The sequence below is a fragment of the Diabrotica virgifera genome, chromosome 4 (genome assembly GCF_917563875.1).
Source record: "Diabrotica virgifera virgifera chromosome 4, PGI_DIABVI_V3a".
Taxonomy (NCBI): domain Eukaryota; kingdom Metazoa; phylum Arthropoda; class Insecta; order Coleoptera; family Chrysomelidae; genus Diabrotica; species Diabrotica virgifera.
Window position 1 is genome coordinate 18479944 of NC_065446.1, and position 13904 is coordinate 18493847.

General features: G+C 32.5%; 1 protein-coding gene across 1 annotated transcript; it reads right to left on the minus strand.

The window, feature by feature from the left end:
- Positions 1-2590: 2590 nt before the first annotated feature.
- Positions 2591-13482, minus strand: LOC126883472 (tenecin-1-like). The gene is made up of 2 exons (XM_050649039.1): positions 13216-13482; positions 2591-2888 (listed from the first exon to the last, which is right to left on the minus strand). Exons 1-2 carry the CDS (start codon positions 13298-13300, stop codon positions 2731-2733), a joined length of 243 nt encoding a protein of 80 aa, XP_050504996.1. The 5' UTR covers positions 13301-13482; the 3' UTR covers positions 2591-2730.
- Positions 13483-13904: the final 422 nt, after the last annotated feature.

Consider the following 13904-nt stretch of genomic DNA (forward strand, 5'->3'; position numbering starts at 1 on the left):
TGCCTAATGGTTAATCCGGCACTGCCCAAAACAAACGCCTATGACCGGTACTAGAAATTAGTAATTGATGGAATTAATTTATCTTTAGAAGATAATTAAGCGTACGAGTTCTTGTTTTTTTAAAAAGAAACGCTCTGGAGATATTTAAGAAAAACTAATTCCAAGACGCCATCTTCAAAGAGCTCTAGCTCCCTTAGGAAATATTTTCGGACTAGGTGAATTGGGTTAAATTGTCTTAAAATTATCTGAGGAATCTCCTGTTTTCGTTTGTCGGTAGAGTTTCTGGACACCCTGTATAGTCCGATATACAATGTATAAAAGCCAATAGACTCAAATGGACAGGGCATGTGATACGTAGTAACGACAGTCACCTTATAAATAATGTGTTTAGAAAAAGATGGAAAGATGCAGTCAAAGAAGATCTGGAGAAAATGGGAGTGACACGATGGAAAATAGTGGCACAGGACCGACCAACACGGAAGACCACCCGGTATAACAAGACGTGTTATACCGGGTGTCCACTTATATTTTCCCCCATTTTAACTGCCTATAACTTCTAAACGGCTCAAGATAGAAATATGCGGTTTTCGCTGAAATATTTTATTTTAGCAAAAGTTTTGTCTGAAAGGATTGAATTTTTTATATCTCTTTCAAATACGAAAACAAAAATGGCGGATTTTTGAAAAAAACGTTGTTGACTTTTTTTAAATGGAACATCCAGTATATTTTTTTTGTAAATTGAAAGAAAGGTCAATCACATATCCAGCGATATAAAGTTTTTCAAAATCGGTTGTCAAATCACTGAGTAATTAATTTTTAAAATGAGAGGTGCAACGTGGATATCACATACCTAAATAACATAACTAAGCAAATTGATATTAAGTAATTTCCACATTGCATCTCACATTTTAAAAATTAATTTCTCACTCATTTAACAACCGATTTTAAAAAACTTTATATCGCTGGATATGTGAATGACCTTTCTTTCAATTTACAAAGAAAATATACTGGGTGTTTTAATAAAAAAAGTCAACAACGTTTTTATTTTCAAAAATCCGCCATTTTTTATTTAAAAGCGATATAAAAAATGGTCATTTACCTAAAAACTTGAAAAAACGGTCATTTACCTATCCAGCGATATAAAAGTCTTTAAAATCGGTTGTGAAATGACTGCGCAATTAATTTTTAAAATGAGAGATGCAATGTGGAAATTACATAACATAATATCAATTTGCTTAGTTATGTTATTTAGGTATGTGATATCCATGTTGCACCTCTCATTTTAAAAATTAATTACTCAGTGATTTACCAACTGATTCTAAAAAACTTTATAACGCTGGATAGGTAAATGACCTTTCTTTCAATTTACAAAAAAATATACTGGGTGTTCCATTTAAAAAAAGTCAACAACGTTTTTTTCAAAAATCCGCCATTTTTGTTTTCATACTTGAAAGCGCTATAAAAAATTCAATCCATTCAAACAAAACTTTTACTAAAATAATACATTTCAGCGAAAACCGCATATTTCTATCTTGAGCCGTTTAGAAGTTATAGGTAGTTAAAATGGGGGAAAATATAAGTGGACACCCGGTATATAGTCATATAATAGTATAATGAGGTTATGTATTTTATAATTTACTTAAAATTTATATTGGAAATTTTGTCTTAATAGTATTGTCGTTAGCTTTTCCTTGATCCATTAGCAATTAGTTAATGTGGGAAGGCCATATAATATAACGTAAGCTATTATTTGAAATGGTAATACGTAATTTTACTTAATATTCGACTTAATGTATATTTTTTGAAAATACTAAGTATTCTAGTATTCGAATACTAGCTTTAGATTACCAGAAAGCATTTGACCGAGTAAAACATGACAAATTAATAACTCTAATGCAAGAAATTGGAATTGACAACAAAGACCTGAGAATTATCAGAAACGTTTATTACAATCAAACGGCTACGAGTAACGAATTTTTGTAGTTTGGTAAAAAATGCCATTTTCTTCATAATAGAAAGATTAGCACCAGAGATACGAAAAAATATTTAAATATGAAATTGTAGGTTATTTAATTCCCAAGAACTTGGTTTGAAAAAATTTTTTCTACGGCAAAAATTGAGTGAATCGTAAATGAGTGTTATCAAAAAACATTGATTTTTTCGATATAAAACTAACACTTTCGAAAGCGAATAAATCGAAAACTATTAATTTTATCAAAAAAATTTATAATAGAACATTTTTTGCTTAGAATGAACTTTTGCAGTCAAAACATAATAAAAAATTTCCACCCCCGAGAAATGGGGTGGCAACCACCCCCATGGTAAAAGCGCCTTTCGGCATCATATAGATTTTGATCCTTGGAGTTATTCCCAAATTTTCAAGCAAATCGATCCATTCTGTAAAAATTGCGAGGTGAAAAGCTTCGGTTCCTGGACTAATGACGCAGTAAAAATATCGATACCTTGAGATGGTACGCCATTTCTATTGGCTAAATTTCTGGGCTAAAATCTTGGTGCAGTCATTGTCAAGCCATGGGTACAATCATTTCGTCAATTTATTTTTATTTATGTATGTAAATAAAAACAGATGAGTAATACAATTTTTTTATTATAATTTTCGAACTTGGGATACTCAAAAACATAACAATTGAATAACAATATTTTTAGAGTTCTTTCCATCATAATTATGAAATAAATAAAATTCATTAATTACAATTAAATTATTTAAAACTAATTACACTGGCACGCTTTCTGTTCATCGCAATGCCCGCCATCGCTTCCCATCATTCTGCATTTAATTGAACAAGGATTGTCATGCATGCTAACCCCATTGTAGGAAATGGACCCCAATACATCACATGTGAACCTTTTAAACCGCAGGTGACCATCTGAAAAAATAAAGCATTATAGTTTTATTTCAATAGTACCTACCTATGTCAAAAATGTTGTCAATTGGTCCCCAAAATTGTTCAATGTAAACAAAACAACTAGTATGGTACGGCCACGTACAGAAAATGCCCAATGACAGGATCCCTAAACAGATTTTGACGTGGACACCACAAGGGAGGAATTGGATACAAGAGGCACAAGATCGAAATAGATGAAAAATTATGAGGGAGATCTATGTCCAGCAATGGACAACGAAGATTTAATGATGATGATGATGATGATGATGATTGTGACCACAACGGAGAAGGAAAAAAAGAAGGCCGAGAAGAAGCTGGAGGGAGGGAATTGAAAAAGAACTAGAGGAAAAAGGAATCCCTCCAGGTCTACGGCGGTTAAGAGTCGGAAGGTTCCATTCTTCCAGAGAAGAATGGCGGTTAGGAGTCGGAAGGCGTCGGAGAACGCTGTAAACGGATATCTAATAGTATTATTGTTCAATGTTTTCTCGGACCAGTTATGTCAAAAGGCACTTGGGCAGCCAAAGTTCGAAAATTGAAGTTTTTTGGGTTATGATTGAAAATTATTCTCTGAAATCTTCTCTTTCCAACGATATATAACACATTGTAGTACCTATAAAATATCCATGGTTACAAAACTATTTGTTTTCTGAACCTCTGCACTCAACTTACCGGGTACCGGTAGCTTTATAGCCTATTAGTGTTTTATAGTCCAGAAAGCCACTGCGCATCCACTAGGAAAAATATTCTAATTCGGATTTTTTGTATAATCTTACTCAAAAAGGACCCCTTTTAACAACTTTGCATGTTGCCAGGACCAAAAGTTGGTCAAAATTTTTTTAAACGTTTTTTTTTGTTTTTTTCCTAAAATTATTTTTTTTGCATGGAACAAATTTTTTTTAGGTTTTTTTGGATCATTCCAAACATAAAAGGTCTGTAGTGACTTTTCTCTAAAGTTGATAGTTGTTGACATATCAGCTATTAAAAATTGAAAAATTGCGAAATCGGCCATTTTTAACCCTCAAAAAATATGTGAAAAACTGAAAATTTGAATGTTGCCAAGGTAGGTAGATATTCTTTAAACATCGGTTGATGAAATCCCGAAGAGTTTTTTGCAATACAATATCAAAAACCCCTTTGTTTTTTAATTTCCAATCAAGCGTGCGCGACACTATTTTCCACCGTTGCATGTGTATACAGTATGGTGCAAATGAAAGGAATAAATTCGTTATTTCGTAAACCGGTGACTTTGAGGAAAAATCCCAAAACAGGTCGGTTTTTATTTTTAAGTTATGATATTTTGGCATATATATCTAAAGGTTCTTCAATTCTCTATTCAGTAATATAAACATGTATATAATTATTTATACAGGGTGTCCAAAATTTTTTTATTAAATTAAATCATTTGGCAAATTGACAAAAAAATTAAATTATTTGACACCCTGTATAAATATTTATGTAAATGTTTATATTAATGAATAGATAATTGAAGAACCTTTCAAATGAGCTAGCACACGACCCCTATTCTCATTTAAAAAAATCATCGATTACGTCATCACGCCCAGATGGATGACGTCACTAGTATACCATATATGTCACAATATCATAACTTAAAAATAAAAATCGACTTGTTTCGGGATTTTTCCTTAAAGTCGCCGGTTTACGAAATAACGAATTTATTCCTTTCATTTGCACCATACTGCATACACATGCAACGGTGGAAAATAGTGTCGCGCACGCTTGATTAGCAATTAAAAAACAAAGGAGTTTTGAATATTGTATTGCAAAAAGCTCTTCGGGATTTCATCAATCGATGTTTAAATAACATCTGCCTACCTTGGCAACATTCAAATTTTCAGTTTTTCACATAGTTTTTGAGGGTTAAAAATGGCCGATTTCGCAATTTTTCAATTTTATAATCGCTTATATGTCAAAAACTATCAACTTTAGAGAAAAGTCACTAAAGACCTTTTCTGTTTGGAATGATCCAAAAAACCTAAAAAAAATTTGTTCCATGCAAAAAAAATAATTTTAGGAAAAAAACAAAAAAAAAACGTTTAAAAAATTTTTGACCAAATTTTGGTCCTGGCAACATGCAAATTTGTTAAAAGGGGTCCTTTTTAAATAAGATTGTGCAAAAAATCCGAATTAGAATATTTTTTCTAGCGGATGCGCAGTGGCTTTCTGGACTATTATGAGTGTTTCATGTTTTTGCGATTTCCCAAATACTAGGTTTTTAACTTTGATGTCAGATATCTCTGGATTCTTAGATGATATAAGATCCAAATGTTTACAATAGTTGTAGATAGATAATATCTAGTCACGCGTACAGTTTTATTGAAAAATGTACAAAAAGAAGTAAAATAAAAAATAAAATCTAAACTTGTTTGGGTTGTTTTTGTAAGAGTATTTTAAAAAAATTTAAAATAAATGTTGCTTTCACTCTAACTTTACAAAAATCTACGCGGGACTAAAGAGTGCATGTAGTTTTAAAATAAAATAAAAATTAGGACTCTATGTGCTTTTGTTACAGAGCTATGTGACACAATGTTAACATTGTCGTTAAATGGGACTTTGGGTGCCCTTGGCAGCCATATGGAATAAAAATCAACGGAGAACTACTTAATGTAATTAGATACGCTGACGATACAGTAATTCTCTTAGTAAATAGGTCTGAAAATTCTGCTTAATCGTATTCACGAAGTAGGAGAGGAAATGGGCATTAAATAAATTTAAACAAAACCCAATTTTTAGTAAACAAAAACTCTAACAAGAAGTAAAACCACTTCTATGTAAATTGGTATATTTATTAAAACTTAAAAATCCCAATGGATTGAATAAAATATTCAATTCCCGAAAATTCAGAACGTTTTCAGACCTATCGGTCCATCATCAGTGAATGTGCATACTTGCTAAATAGCCCCAGAACCAAACAATGGTTGAATTTAAAATTCGATTTACATTATTTAAAAATAATATTCAACAGGCTAAACGCCGATGTTACAGGATATTGCCTATGGGAACATGGTGAAACCCTACCAAAACCTCAATCAACCACCTTAGGCCAACTTTGACTATATACTCTACTTTGACTAGACAGTCAAAGTTGGCCTAAGATGGTTGATTGAGGTTTTGGTAGGGTTTCACCATGTTCCCATAGGCAATATCCTGTAACATCGGCGTTTAGCCTGTTGAATATTATTTTTAAATAATGTAAATCGAATTTTAAATTCAACCATTGTTTGGTTCTGGGGCTATTTAGCAAGTATGCACATTCACTGATGATGGACCGATAGGTCTGAAAACGTTCTGAATTGGACATATTTTATTCAATCCATTGGGATTTTTAAGTTTTAATAAATATACCAATTTACATAGAAGTGGTTTTACTTCTTGTTAGAGTTTTTTAACTATATGGTATACAGCCAACCTAGGGAACTTCCCTTTTAGCCAATTTTTAGTCTTAAGTCGTAATCAACATCCAGATGCCTAGCATCAATTAAATAGAGTCCAAGTAGGCCAAAAAATGACATATTTGGGAACTATCATAACGGACCAACTAGATCCAGACAATAAAACACAGAATAGCAATCCCTAATACTCTGGGCTAATTAGCAAAATACAAGGAAAAGTTATTTACCAGCAATATTATTGCTGGAATCGAATCTTATGATTGTATATATTAATAATATAGGTATGCAAAGTCCGCAGATAGTGTGCTACTTTTTTATGAACAAAATGGCGCCCGAAAATCGTGTCTCTTTAAATTTTTGCTCTATAACTCCAAAGATTTTAACTTTACAACAAAAACACTCAAATAAAAATTCACCGTAATTAAATTCTGCATAGATACATGTTTTTCCCGATTTACTTCGACAACAATTTTCCCCGGAAAATGCGGGTTTTTCCAACAAAATCTTTAATTTTCAACTAAAATTTTAGATAAGTAATTGTTTATCAATAATTAAATAACTTGGTAATATAGAATATTTTTTCGTATAGACCAGGGCTTCCGAAACTGTGAGTCGCGACGCCCTGGGGCGTCGCGGCGTTGTCCCAGGGGCGTCGCGTGTCAGCGCGGACTTTTAATACAGAAAATATATTTGTCTGGATAGTATGCAGGACTACAAGCTCTCATCAAAACCAAGGCTCCAAGTGTAAAATGGACACATTGTGTCATTCATAGAGAGGCCTTAGCAGCAAAGAACATTACACCTGAATTAAGTGTTGTGATGGAGAGCATTATTAAAGTGGTGAGCTACATTAAAATATGACCCGTGAACTCAAGTCATTTCCATAAACATTGTGAAGAAATGGGGGCTGAGCACACCTCTTTAATTTATTATTGCAACTCTCGTTGGCTGTCCAAAGTGTATATTAATTAAAAAAATGAAATTTTACATGTATCTACATGTCATACAGAATCCCATACTGATGCGCAAAACTTTATAAATTCAGAGTTTATAATAAAATTAGCATATCCCTGTGACATATTTAACAAATTAAATGATCTTAATAAGTATTTACAGGGAAATAATACTCATATCCTGCAATTGGGTAGCGGACGTTTCCCCAACTGTCATCAATACGACTAACTTCACGCGTAACTTTGATACGAGAATTATAAAAAAAAATATGCATTGAAATCCAGATCCAGTAATTCGTTAAGCGTGATAAAGTGAGTACAAAGACATACCTATTTCTTTCTTTGTAATTACACCTTCAATTTACCGCACACTTCTCGTAGACTCTGCCGATAGGGTAGAGTCGTGTTGGGGAAAAGTCGCGGGCCCCCTGCAATTGGCAGATAAAATTACTGAGTTTGAGAAGAAGTTGCTCTTATGGAAGAGAAAATTAGAAGATCAAGAAATTGACTGTTTTCCTGCTTTACAAGGTATTTTGACAAAATCGATAGAAATCCTAGGTTCCTCTTTAAAAAATATGTTTACACAACACATGTTATCATTGAACGAACACTGAGAAATGTTTTCCCTAAAACCTGGAGTAATATGATTGGGTCAGACAGAATCCCTCCCTAGTCATTCACACCATCGACACTTTCAACAGAAGAAGAAGAACAACCGACAGAATTGTCCTGTGATTCCAGAAGCTTCAACACGAGAAGGACCTGTTTGAATTTTGGAGCTCAGTTTCTCATAATTATCATGCCATCAGCACTGCTGCATTAAAGGTTTTATTACTATTTGCGACTTCGTACTTCTGCGAAACGGGCTTTTCTGCAGTTGCAGTAATTAAAAACAAGTACAGGTCAAACATAAACTTAGAAAAATAAATTAGAGTGACAATTTCCAAATTGCAGCCACGGTTTCATAAGCTATGCTCAAAAAAGCAAGCACATCCCTCACATTAACCAGCCAGTTACATAAATAAATATCCCTTTTTATTTTTGTGCCTATGTTTTGATTTCTTTCTTAATTTCTATAAAAATTATAATAGGCTAGTACTAAAATTGGTAAGTATTATTGGGGGTTGGGTTGAGGGGCGTCGCAAAAAAATAGCCAAGTCCCAAGGGCGTCACAGTACGAATAAGTTTGGGAAGCCCTGGTATAGACTATAATTCCCGAAGCCGATGGAAATGGAATGAACAGTTTAGCAACAATTGAATTGTAAATTAAAAATTTACGGTCGCTATAATAACTACAATAATTATGATACATAAGAATATCCATGATTTTTTTATAAAAAGACACTGAGGCTATCTAATGCACTTTACAGAATGGAAATCGGACAATTTAAGCGGCCTCAGGAATATTTTAAAATTATAAACAATTTTTTGGCTTAAGAACAAATAGAATATCTCGGGAAAGATTAAATTAAATTAAATCATGAAAACGGTATTGGAAAAAAACCGGCAGGACGCTTGTTTTAAAATAAAAAAAGTTTAATTGTGATGAGTTTTTCCTGAGATACAACCGGTCAAAGTTAACCGGCATTTACGGCAAAGATATAAACAATAGGATCATAATTTTCGAACCATGCCCTTTTTATTTCGGTTCTCTTTCTCTACACCAATTTTCATATCTTTAAAATGCTCATAACATACATTATTATAATAAAAACTATCGACATTACGAGTGAATATTGCCAAAAATAGCAAAATTCCATTCAAAAATTAGGTTGGAGAAAATGTAATCTCAAAATTCAAAATCGGTATACGTTAAAAAAAATGCCTTTCCTCGGCTTTCCATGGAGCAATTTGCTTCATTCTTTTTTTGTTCCCAAGTAACTCGAGTAGAGCCATCTAACTAACGTATTGTTTAATGTCAAACTTGCTTTTGTTTTGTTATAATAGATTAATTTATTAATAAGAAAAGAAAACTACATATTTTCTCCAGTTGTAGACTTTTTTTAGATAAACTTACTACAAGTGTACCTTTTAACGTTAAAAACACAAATACTCTTATTTGTAAGCTGTATAATTATTTAAACAATCTTTATTTAAAGAAATTAAAAAGATTTGTTATAATAAATAAATTAATTTATTATAACAAAACAAAAGCAACTTTGACATTGTATAATGCGTTAGTTAGATGGCTCTACTCGAGTTACTTGGGAACAAAAAAAAGAATGAAGAAAATTGCTCCATGGGAAGCCGAGAAAATGCATTTTTTTAACGTTTACCGATTTTGAACTTTGAGATTACATTTTCTCCAACTTAATTTTTGATTCTAATTTTGCTATTTTTGGCAATTTTCACTCGTAATATCGATAGTTTTTATTATAATAATTTATGTTATGAGTACTTAAAAGATATGAAAATTGGTGTGGAGAAAGAGAACAAAAATAAAAAAGGTGATGGTTTGAAAATTATAATCCTATTGTTTATATCTTTGCAGTAAATGCGAATCAACTTTGACCGGTTGTATCTCAGGAACCACTCATCACAATTAAACGTTTTTTCTTTTAAAAGAAGCGGCCTGTTACTTTTTTTTCCAATACCTTTTTTATGATTTAATTTAATTTAATCTTTCCCGAGATATTCTATTTGTTTTTAAGCCAAAATATTGTTTATAAATTTAAAATATTTCTAAGGCCGCTTATATAGTCCAATTCAAATTCTGTAAAATGCATTAGATAAGTACAGTGTCTTTTTATACAAAAATCATAGTTATTCTTATGTATCATAATTATTGTGGATATTATAGTGACCGAAAATTTTAAAGTAACAATTCAATTGTTGCTAAACTGTTCATTAAATTTCCATCGGCTTCTGGAATTATAATCTATACGAGAAGAGATTTTATATTACCAAGTTATTTAATTATTGATGAACAATTACTTATCTAAAATTTTACTTGAAAATTAAAGATTTTGTTGGAAAAACCCGCATTCTCCAGGGAAAATTTTCGTCAAAGTAAATCGGGAAAAACACTTCTCTATGCAGAATTTAATTATGGTGAATTTTTATTTAGGAGTTTTTGGTGTAAAGTTAAAATCTTTGGAGTTATAGAGCAAAAATTGAAAAAAAATACGATTTTTGGGCGCCATTTTATTTATAAAAAAAAGTAGCACACTATCTGCGGACTTTGCATAACTATATTATTAATATATACAATCAAAAGATTCGATTCCAGCAATAAAATTGCTGGTAAATAACTTTTCCCAAAAATGGTCTATTCTCCGATAATGCGCCCAGACTATAAATCTACTGTTATTAAAATTAAGTCATTTCTTTTCAAAAATCTTTTCAGTTTAGAACAAAGACTGAGAATGGGTAATTGCTGTTTGGGATGTACTTTTGTATGGTGCCGAAGTGTGAATACTAAAAGTATCGACCATGAACAAAATTGAAGCATTGAAAATGTGGATTCATAGATGAATCCTAAAGATATCTTGGACAGCAAGAAAAGCTAATGAGGATGTACTGTTAGTCTTTACCGGAAGAAACACCAAAAAGCTCAAAACAGACCTACCGAAAAAGAAATTATATGGGAAATATACCGGGACATAAAGTTAAAAGATATGGGAGACCATTTTATAAACAAGCAGATTAAGAATATTTACCAAGAGGTCAAAGTGAATAAAGCTATAGGTCCCGGCATCGCATGTTTCTACTAAAGAAAGCGCGCTACATCTACAATAGACCAAGGATAATAAAAAAAAGTATAAGCGCAAAGAATACGTTGGATGGGGCATGTTTATAGGATGCACACAAACAGACAAGCAGAAAAGTAATTAACAGGAGGAGCGGACGAGAAGCGAAGAAGAGAACGACCAAACAAGAAGTGGTTGGAAGACTTTAAAAATGATGTGTAAGAAAACTAAGGATAGTGGACGGGGAGGAAAAGACGAAAAACAGAAATGAGTGGAAAGAAATATTGAAGAGAATATAAGCCATATAGAATACTAAGAAGGGAAGAGAAAAAAATACACTGCTGAAAGAAAAGAGAACACATAGAAAAATAACTCCAAGAAATTGAAAAATAAATAAACCAACAGAGACCAGAAAATTCTACCAAAAACTTAACAAAAGCAGAAAAGAATTTAAACCAAGAACAATGATGTGCAGTGACAAAGAAGGAGATATAGTAACTCAACAGAGTGAAATACTGAAAATATGGACTGAATTCTTCAAAGAAAAGTTTGAACAAAACGGAGATCCACTATACAATGAAATTATACTGGATCCAACGGATACCAGATATCTTGAAATGCAAGAAGCAGTTTCCAGACTGAAAAACAACAAGTCACCTGGATTGGACAACATTAGCGCAGAATTAATAAAAGAAGGCAGGGACTCCCTCTTAAATGCGATATACGAACTTATAGCGAACATATGGAATAATAAACAACTGCCACAAGACTGGAATACCGGAGTAATCATTCCACTACATAAAAAGGGAGATCAGCTTCAATTTAAAAACTACCGGGCAATAACACTACTGACTGTCAAATATTGTATATGAGCGATTGAGACCATATGCGGAACAAATAGTTGGGGGATATCAATGTGGTTTCTGCAGGCACAAGTCCACAATAGATTAGATCTTCATTTTGAGACAAATCTTGGAAAAGACTAGTGAATTTAATATAGAAACGCATCATTTCTTCATTGACTTTGAGAGTGCCTATGATAGTATTCATCGAGAATTTCTGATCAACGCCCTGAAAGAGTTTAATATTCCAACTCATCTCATTGATATAGTAAAAGAAACACTTAAAGTACAAAGCAGGGTTCGAATTCAAAACGCACTAACAGATACAATCCATGTTAGAACGGGCCTACGACAGGGAGATGCCCTATCCTGTATTCTATTCAACATTACATTAGAGAAAATAATTAGAGAGTCAAAAGTCAACACCAGAGGAACAATAATAACAAAAAGTGTACAAAATTGGCATTTGCAGATGATGTTGATATCATAGCTAGAAGCGAAAGAGAAATCATAGAAGCATTTAATGATATAGAAAGAGCGGCACAAAACAGTGTCCTAAATATTAATGAAATAAAAACCAAATACATGAAAGCCAGCAAATCGACAGGACAAAGAAACCTACAGAATCTGAGAATAGGAGACTATAACATCGAAAGCGTAAAAAAAATTTACATATCTAGGTTCACTAGTTACCGCAGATAACAATGTCAGCGAAGAAGTTAAGAGAAGAATACATATTGCTAATAAAACATATAATGGACTCATTAAACATCTAAGATCTAACAACATCACGAGAAAAACCAATTGCAAAATATACAAAACCCTGATAAAGCCGGTCCTTATATATGGATCAGAGACATGGACACTGTCGAAAAGCGATGAGAACTTATTATGTACGTTTGAATGAAAAATCCTTAGACCCATATATAAGGGGGTGAAAGAAAATGACGTATGGCGCAGAAGATATAATTTTGAACTATACACAGCTTACAACGAACCCGACGTCATAACATCCATAAAGATCGTACGTCTGCGCTGGATGGGCCATGTTGAACCAATGTTGGAGACCGAAACACCAAAACATATAATGAAGCAAACACCAGTAGGGAGAAGGTCAAAGGGAAGACCCAAACTTAGATACATGGTACAAGTGGAACAAGATCTGAAAACACTTGAGATTACCCACTGGAAGAACAGAGCAAGGAACAGAACAGAATGGCGGAAAATCCTAGAACAAGCCAGGACAAAAAAGGGTTGTCGAGCTACTGATGATGATGATAATCCATGGACCTCCAGGCCTGAATATATGACTCAAAATTTAAACCTATAAAAAAAGCTGATAATGAAATAGTAAATTGTTAACACGTGAATTACAGAAATTACTAAAAATATTTTTTATCAAAATTTTTATTTACCTTTTTCTTCTATTTCATCTACTGGTAATGCTAAAACCTGCATTACTACGACAGCGAAAATGGCACAAAATATGACAGCTTTCATGATTATTTTTGTTTGTTTTTTGGTAATATTATGTTAAACAGATTTCTGTTGTATATATAGCCATATAGAGGTAGTTATCTAGTTTATAATTTGGTTAAAATTATATCTTCTGGAAATTTTGCTTTACCTAATATTATGGTCGTTAGCTTTTCCTTGATGCATTAGCAAGTAATTAATGTGGGAAGGCCATTATAATATAATCTATTATATTATATTATGTGAAGTTGTAATACGTAACTGTTTATAGTAAAGATTAAAATTAATGTTTATCAGTAGATAGTAATAATTATTCTGGATAATTATGCTGGAATTTTGAGATATGCGTTAATATTTTAAAACGCAAAAACCGGAAATAATAAAAAAATATATATTTATGTAACCACAACGAAGCTGCTAGCCCTAATAACATTCAACAATTTTTATTTCAAACATCTGCATGGAAAAACTGTAAATAAATTGCTTCAAATGTATAACCTAATCTGGTTCCGACCAGAGTGTCCTTCCAAATGAACGGAATCCATTATATTTCCTATCAAAAAAAATCTCCTCTCTTTCCAACTCTTCAAGCTCACTCAGGCCAAGCTCTTTAACATGTACCCTTCAA

Coding starts and splice junctions, on each gene's coding strand:
- LOC126883472 (XM_050649039.1), bottom strand. CDS start 13,300: ATGAAAGCTGTCATATTTTGTGCCATTTTCGCTGTCGTAGTAATGCAG. Junction 2,889..13,215: donor AGATGAAATAGAAGAAAAAG/GTAAATAAAAAT, acceptor TTATTTTTTCAG/ATGGTCACCTGCGGTTTAAA.